The following is an 8,425-nucleotide window of genomic DNA, read 5'->3' on the forward strand; positions in this document are numbered from 1 at the left end:
TATATCTATAAAGGATAAGAATAAACTTTATGACTAAGAATACTTTTATATGCTAACTTGGGTGGTTGGTATCGTCAAATATCAATATTCGAAAAATATCTAAAAATAATTACTGATTTATCAGTCAAAACCGGTTAGTAATAATCTTCAAAAGGGTTATAATATCAAGAGGTTCAAACCGGTTCACATGCATTTTAGAGGTTTGGGTGGCAAATTTTTTAATGCTCAGGTTCGGTTTGAACCACTTTGGATATAATTCAATATTAAAAACTAAATATCTTAATATGATAATTTTTATTTATTATGTTATATTTCCGGTTTATTTTATTTAGATTTCTGGATTCCCAACTTAACAAATTTGTGGCTTAATTTTAAGATGAATATATTATTTTGATGTTTAATTAATGTCATTTAAATTAGCTAGATCTATGTTCTCTAAAGTACATTCTCGAGGATAATGTTTATATAAATAATTTAGTACGGCCCTTGCTGCGTTTACACCGCTGTAATATGCTCCAGACACAGTACCGGTATTTTCAAAATGAGCATGCTCTCCAGCAATAAATAGTGGTCCTTTCAATTGAGAAAATGATTCCCAGTCGTTGGGTGTTGATCCTAAATAATATTGAAAAAATATTCTCTCTTTTATCTTTTACTATAAAAATAGGTTAAAAATAAATTTCACTGAATTCTATTGACCTTGGGTCTAAGGGTTTATAAAATTTCTCAAATCTCTTGAATTATTAAATTAAAACATGCTAACTTAAATAGACCATATCTGATAAAAAAAATGCCACTATAGAATCTATTCTAGAAATGTATAAGAGAAGAGCACAAATCAGAACATCAAATTTTAAGAAGTCCATACATAACAGATTTTAATAAATGTGCAACTAATTTTATTTTTGCCAGTTGATATTTTTATTCGATTTAAACTAAAATTATAGTATAATAATCAAATTTAATCTTGGGTTTTCATTCATGGGGATGGATTGATTATTATAAGTAATTGATAGAGACTATTTTTCAAACATTATTCATAATTAATTTTTTCCAGTTTTTAAAAGTGTATCATTTATTATGAGAGAATCATTTAAGAAATTATAGTAAATTTTGATTATTATTTTTTATTACATAATTTCTGAAGCTGAAAAATCATATATCTCTGTAAAATAATTAAAGTTACCAATAGATGGGTACGTCCAAGTGCCTCTTGCAAATTTATCGTTATGCCATTTACTTCTAATCATATTAACAATTTTAACATTATTCAGTTTATTCCCAAACATTGCCCTTAATTTACCAAATGCTTTTTGATGTTATTAATTTTAAAAAAAATTTAGATATAATTGAATCATAATCAGCGTCTACCTGACAGGATTTTCTCTGGATGCAAACCCCTTCAAAAACCCCAATTATCGACAATTTATGAATATAAAGGAGTTATTTTTTAGATAAAAAATTCAATTAAAACCCCCATCATTTACAATGAATTCATTATTATATCATTATGAGCTTGCTGAAAATGTCTAAACCTTTTAAATTACATTTGAAAGGTTAGCAGAAAGTTTAATTTGGAAAATAATGTCTATGATTGTTTGCAATATATAGATTTTGTTGATGAATTGTATTACAATATGTCTATAATAAAAGTTTTAATTTTTACAGCAATAAATTTTGTCCTATTCGATCTCAAAATTTAATAGATAACTCACCAAAAAATTATCCTACCCCCATTAAAGCCACCTACCCCCCTCAAAAAATAGGAAGTAAATTGTTCCTACCTACCCCCCCCCCCCCTCCACCCCCCTTTCCGTTTATGTAGACGCTGATCATAATAAAATATTTTAAAAAACTGAATGTGACTTTCTTATGAACCAAAAATAAATTTTGTTTTTGATTATCATTGGTTAAGTTTATCCTTACTAACCAGGTTCGGGTAAATTTTTAAGAAAGAATTTTCGGTTCTATCTCATAATAATTTTAGCCAGGTTCAGCACAAAGAACATTTTTCAATTCGAAATTACCAGTATTTTTACAAATATTTTTATATCACCTATAAATTCATTATTTATAAGGAAACGTGATTTTCTACTGAATAAATTTGTCTTTTTACTGGTAAAAAAATACCGAACAATTGTGTATTTTATACTTTATTTCTGTTATTTGTACTGAATAAATATTAATTTGATACTGATAAAGATGATCAAAAAATACTGAGAATTTGTAAAAATTATTGGAGGTTTAATTATTCGCCAAATAAAATTCATAGTACCGATATTTTTAACAGTTGTGTCAGACAGTTTTTCTGTAAATTTGGCAGCTTTTCCCATAGCGTAACCTATTAAAACTTTTTGACCAGTATATAAATATCCATTTATCCAACTATGATACAATGATGCATCTAATTCGTCACAATAATTGGCATCAGATATATGCATATCTTGTTTATCTATAATACATATCAAACAATAATTTAATGAATATGTCAATATAAAAAAATACTACTTAAAAGTTCCTCAATGATTACGTTGGAATCATTAATTAATTTGACTTCTCCTTGGATATTTTTTTCCCTACATATCATAGATACTCTATGACTCCGATTAGATACAACGAATTTTTCTCTAACTTTAAAATCGATATCTTTACATATATCTTTGCTCGGCAATAGTCCAAATGCATGATAAGATCTGGGCCAAAATATTTCATCAAATTTGAGATGTATTTTGTTCATGACACCAAATCCTTACATTTAAAAAAAAATAATTGATTGATAAATATTAATTGAATTAATTATTATAAATGTGTAAACTAACATCAAAATTCAATATTTTTATCGTTATAAAGTCTTACTTTTTTCCCAAATAAAGCAAACTATTTATCAATGTTCCTTTTTGCTAAAATTATTTTTTTATATAAGTGTAGACGTAAATATTTACCAAAATTATCTTTTTACAGCTTTAATCAGATGGAATTTTTAACCGTTTTTTACCCAGAGCAACTTTTTTCCAAGGTGATATATGTTTAAACAAATCGTTATTGCATGGCTTCGGTTAAACTTCTCCGATAAATTATATTTTATAGCTATAACTTTAAGGAACATTACACAAAATTTTAAATTATGACCCTTAATATATTTTGTTTAAAGCAAAATAAAGTAGAGGGCAGGGCTCCGAACCGTTAAGTATAGCGGTTTTTATAAAGTTTTGTTCCATTTCATATTTTTTGAAGAAATTCATATCGGTTCGGTTTAGAATTTATAAGGTTCTTTTTGATTCGTTCCAGTTTTTATAAATTTGATTTTTTAAAAAAAAATTAATCATAAACCATATCTATATTAATCTTAGAGAAAAATCTTTTTATTTTATATTTTTATAATTCCTTATTTAATTTAACCATGAAGATTATTTCTTATCTAATTAACTAGTAATTTTTCTAATCTCTATTAAATTGAGTATGTAAAGTAGATTTGGTTGGTATTTATTGATTTGAAGATAATTACGATTTAATTGTAAAAAATTTTAATTTGAAAAAATAAAATTAAAATTTCAAATTTAGAATAATAATCTAAAATTAATTATTCCTAATAACCGTTTTGAACCGGTTAATATTTCTAACAATTTGGTTCGCTCTTGGTAAGGTTACGGTTCTTAGATTCGTTCCGGTTTCGCGGTACAGCTTAAGTCCTGCTAGAGGTTGATTTTTACAATTTTCAGGAAAAACGGTTATTTGGAAAATTTGTCAAAGCAGGAAAATATTTCAAAAGATAAACATAAGTAGGAAATATAATAAAAATACATCTATATAACTAAATTTAAGGTATTTATGCTCAAGAGTTAAAAAATTAATCGCTTTAAACATTGTTACCCCATCAATCGCTTTACCGTTTCCCCTATATAAATAATTATAGCAAATTAAAATAATTAATGTAGATAATTTTTTATGTTGCTTGAAAACCCATTTTAATATTATCTCTGTTTGAGTTTAAATTTTTCTTTCTTCTTAAGCGGGGTTCGGGTTTTTACATTTCCAATTTATTTTCAAAAAGTGCAATTATGCAAACCGAAGAATATAATAAAGGTTGAGTTCGGGTTCAGAAATTTTTAAATTTATTTTAAAGATTCAATTTAAGGTTCTGAAATAAATGAGTTTTCTTCAGAGAATATTAGAGATTTTTGTTTGATAAATGTGTATAGATATATACCTAATTTGTTTATTGATGTTCTAACGTTTTTCGAGAGAAGATTCTCATCGAAGCGAATTGTGTTGGCCTTTAAAACGCCTAAGGGAACTGCAAGAATTACAGCTCTTGCTTTAAATATTTCGCCCTTTTTCGTTTTGACTTCAAGACATCCACCGGTCTCATTTATTGGGTCCTTATCAAACATTATCGATATAACTTCTTTGTCTAAAAGAATTTTCAAAGGCTGCTCTTGTTCATTACTACCATTAACTAAACTAATTTATTAGTAATTAATAAATAAATTATACAATAAATATCCTCTAAGGTATAATAAAATTAAATGAAATAATCAGATCTCTTAAAAGGCAATGCAAAGATTCTTATAATAATTCATATCGAATTGAATGTGAAAACAAATTTGAATACGATTGGTTCAAATTGGAATTCAATGCTTTTTTTTGTAATTTTAATAGCTGTTCCTTTACATAATATCCTTCCATACTTAAGCAAATCAAGTTTTTTTAAAATAAATATTTCTCACTATTTTTGAATATTATCACAAATGTATTTTTCACAGTGCAGAGAGTTCAAACGGGGAAAAAAACTAATTCCGCTCTCTCCTTTATTGATCTATAGCTAACCAATTAAATTATTTAAAATGGCCGGATAGGAGGAAGGTTATATCATTCATAATCAATAGCCTGGCGGGAGAAATGATTTTCTAAAACCAAGGGAGGGTGGGTATATTGAAAATTCTTAAAACATTGGGATGGCGAGTCTTGTGGACCCTCTCCCAATGCAGAATTTCAATATATAGGGTTATATATTTTAAAAATTGGTAAAAATTTGAGAGGAGATACATGGATTGATCCTATTAATGTTTCATTAAATGCTATTTACAATTACTATTTAGAATTCTAAATATTAATATGGATGATAATGGCATAGCTAGCAAGGGGAAAAAGAATAGCTGAGAAGAGATGTATTCTAAAATTTAAAAATATTTTGTTTTTTATATTAATAAAAATTTCGGATAAGCATTTGAAAATTATATGGCCATGATTATTATTTTATAATTTTGAATGAAATTAGTATAAAAACACATTTGTTTTAAAAAATCGTTAAATTTAATTAAACATTTCAATGATTAAATTATAAGTATATAATTTTTACGGTTTTAATATGGTTGCATATCCTTGTGGAATGATTCTCGTGTTTTTGGCTGTGATTTCATTAAACATTTTAGCAGATGTGAGATCGAATTCGGTTCCAATATCAGCCTCAATTAAATGAGAATTTAGAAAAGCGAATGCTGAGTAGTTAAATAATTCTGAAAATCCCAATAATCGAATAGAATCCTTGAGCGATATATCACCATTAGTGATTTCTGAAGAATTTTGTTTGGAAAGTTTTAGATCTCTTGACAACCCATATAGATTCAAGTTTTTAAGATATACTGGAAATATGTCAAATATTATCTATAATTCAAATATTAAAAAAATTTTTTTTTAAATCTATTAAAAATAATAGCTAAAAATATTATTCATTTTCATGTAATTTTCCTGTTTCATTCATATAATCAGAACTATTAAACTTTTTTGAATATAGCAAGCTTTTAAAATTTTGTCTTCATTTTTTAGGAAAACAAAATATTTTCATAAATCCAAACTTTAATTAATATCCAAAAATTGGATTAAGAAATTTTAGTTATACATTTATACATTTATATTTGAATATATAAATCTATAAATTTAAAATTATACTATATACACTAATTTTGTTTAAATCACTCACTTGCCGATATATTTTAAAAATTTTAGTCCATTCATCATCATGAATATGAGAATTATTCCCATGATAGACTCTGGGATGAAGAATATCACTAAAAACTGTAGGAATCCTATTAGCTAAGGTTATCCTCATTCCCGTATTTTTTATATCATCATCGCATATCCAGGAGGCCCCCATATCCGCTTCAACTCCTATTTATTATTGAATACATCATTATCTTATTTTGATAAAAATACATTAATAACATTAAATGATAATTTTAAAAAAAACAATTTACGAGGAAGAGGAAAAATACAAAAAAACAACAACCAAGTGATCACCTCTTTATAATTATAAATATAAAGACTAATAATAATGTGATCTAGGACATACCATCTCTTCTGAGTGATTTACTTTATAAATATAATATAATTATAGTCAAGGGATGGATAGGAGCCAGCTACAAGTGTAGCTGTAGGTATATGAACGTTTTAAAAAAGCGATGAATGGCCTGACCTTTAGTATTTTTAATAATTTCCTATCTTTGGAGGAAGTTTTTTCCCCCTCCATACTTTACTATCTTCCTCGGCTCCTATAGTGTGTTTATTTAGTAATGTTTTAATTTTAAATAGTTCTACCATAAATTACAGGGTTTCTCATTCAAAAATGGATTAAGTTCTCAAAAGAAGGAAATTCCCGAACAAAAAAGGAGAAGGCTCGAAGGAAAAGGGAAAAGGATCCGATCAAAAAAGGAAAATTCTCATTTATAAATAATATTTTTTCACTGATTTTATTTTATATAATATGGTATTAAAAAAATTGTTCATTTATTTAAAAAAAAAATCATATCAATCTACTGGATAATTACAATAATTTTCAAAAAGGTTAAAAATAAATTAGTAAAATACCGAAAATATTTTTCTACAAAAAAATAACTGAAGTTCACAAATCAGTATAAAACTCTTGAACCTATAGCTACTTGTCATGGTTTGCCTGATTAATTAATATTTAGGAGAGCAAGATGGTATATATAAATATATTTAATGGGAATATAAAGAAATCAATTACCCGTTGAGCCATTCATGGCCTCATAGTTTGTCCAAATTCTTCCACCGTATCTGTCAGGTCTCCCTTCTAATATCGTCACATCATGTAAATTCGAGTTTTGTAAAACCCTCGCAGCTTTTATGCCTGCCATACCTGCACCTATTACAATTACAGGACATTTTGGGATTGTTACATGATCCATTTCCTGTCCATGTAGCAATAAAAATAATTTTACATAAATAAGGGAAGTAAAAATATTCATTATTCCTTAATTTATCTTAATTTATTTTATGAATTAGTTAGCTTATATTGTCCTTGTTATTTTAATTTTAATATAAATTCTGTATTGTAATGTATTGCATAATATAATATTTATTATATTATATAATAATTAACCATTATTCATTTATCTTTAAAACGTAAACAAAATATAAAAATAAAAAATGAATATATATGTCGTAATTTTTAAAGGGATCATGACTGTCCGGGATCTTCACGGGATTTAAAGGGATCCCTTTAAAATTTCAATTTTTTAAAGGATAAAGAACTATATTGTATTATCACGTTTAAATCGTGATAAAGAGAAATCTTATTTTAAAGCGTTTTCCACGAGTTTCGTTGCGTTTTTTAATTTTCAATGTTGTTTTTTTGGCCTATAAGATATGTCTAGTATAGGGTATCAATCGATAGCTAATCAAAAGATCTATTCAACTGGAGGTCAATCTCTGCCCCATATAGAGCGGTCTAGGAGGTAGGGATGGGGGGGGTGTAAAAAATATCTTTTTTTGATATGGGTATCAATCGATAGCTAATCAAAAGATCTATTCAACTGGAGGTGAATCTCTGCCCCATAATGGGCGGTCTAGAAGGGTAGGAGTGGTGGGGGGGGGGGTGTAAAAAATAATTATTTTTGATATGGGTATCAATCGATAGCTAATCAAAAGATCTATTAGACTGATGGTCAATTTCTACCCCATAATAGGCGGTCTTGGGGGGGGGGGTGTAAAAAATAATTATTTTTGATATTGGTATCAATCGATAGCTAATCAAAAGATCTATTCAACCGAAGGTCAATCTCTGCCCCATAATTAGCGGTCTGGAGGGGGTGGGGGGGCGGTGTAAAAAATAATTATTTTTGATATTGGTATCAATCGATAGCTAATCAAAAGATCTATTCAACCGAAGGTCAATCTCTGCCCCATAATTAGCGGTCTGGAGGGGGTGGGGGGCGGTGTAAAAAATAATTTTTTTGATATGGGTATCAATCGATAGCTAATCTAAAAATCTATTCAACTGAAGGTCAATTTCTACCCCATAATGGACGGTCTAGGGGGTGGGGGTGTAAAAAATAAATTTTTTGATATGGTTATCAAATAAAAGCTAATTTTAATATGGTTTGACTGAAAGTCTTCATTCTTGGTC

The 8,425-nt window shown here is 27.5% G+C and overlaps 1 protein-coding gene across 3 annotated transcripts; it reads right to left on the bottom strand.

Moving 5' to 3' along the window:
• Positions 1-317: 317 nt before the first annotated feature.
• LOC135929636 (uncharacterized) lies at positions 318-7,304 on the bottom strand. Of its 3 annotated transcripts, none has more exons than XM_065466309.1 (8): positions 7,025-7,304; positions 5,981-6,168; positions 5,360-5,664; positions 4,208-4,461; positions 2,509-2,748; positions 2,276-2,452; positions 1,187-1,309; positions 318-615 (listed from the first exon to the last, which is right to left on the bottom strand). In XM_065466309.1, exons 1-8 carry the CDS (start codon positions 7,263-7,265, stop codon positions 398-400), a joined length of 1,746 nt encoding a protein of 581 aa, XP_065322381.1. In that variant the 5' UTR covers positions 7,266-7,304; the 3' UTR covers positions 318-397. The 3 variants fall into 3 exon arrangements, with proteins under 3 accessions (XP_065322381.1, XP_065322383.1, XP_065322382.1); XM_065466311.1 differs by having other exon boundaries at positions 5,981-6,194; XM_065466310.1 differs by having other exon boundaries at positions 437-615; positions 1,187-1,242.
• Between the last annotated feature and the right edge of the window lie 1,121 nt (positions 7,305-8,425).

Source organism: Gordionus sp. m RMFG-2023, chromosome 5, assembly GCF_954871325.1.
Source record: "Gordionus sp. m RMFG-2023 chromosome 5, tfGorSpeb1-WG-v2, whole genome shotgun sequence".
Lineage (NCBI taxonomy): Eukaryota > Metazoa > Nematomorpha > Gordioida > Chordodea > Parachordodidae > Gordionus > Gordionus sp. m RMFG-2023.

What these genes read in the sequence shown, in the direction of transcription:
- LOC135929636 (XM_065466309.1), bottom strand. Translation starts at nt 7,265, where the DNA reads ATGAATATTTTTACTTCCCTTATTTATGTAAAATTATTTTTATTGCTA. An exon ending in TATGCAACCATATTAAAACC is followed by an intron (nt 4,462 to 5,359) that starts GTAAAAATTATA and finishes CTAATAAATTAG; the next exon opens with TTTAGTTAATGGTAGTAATG. An exon ending in AATCATTGAGGAACTTTTAA is followed by an intron (nt 2,453 to 2,508) that starts GTAGTATTTTTT and finishes TATGTATTATAG; the next exon opens with ATAAACAAGATATGCATATA.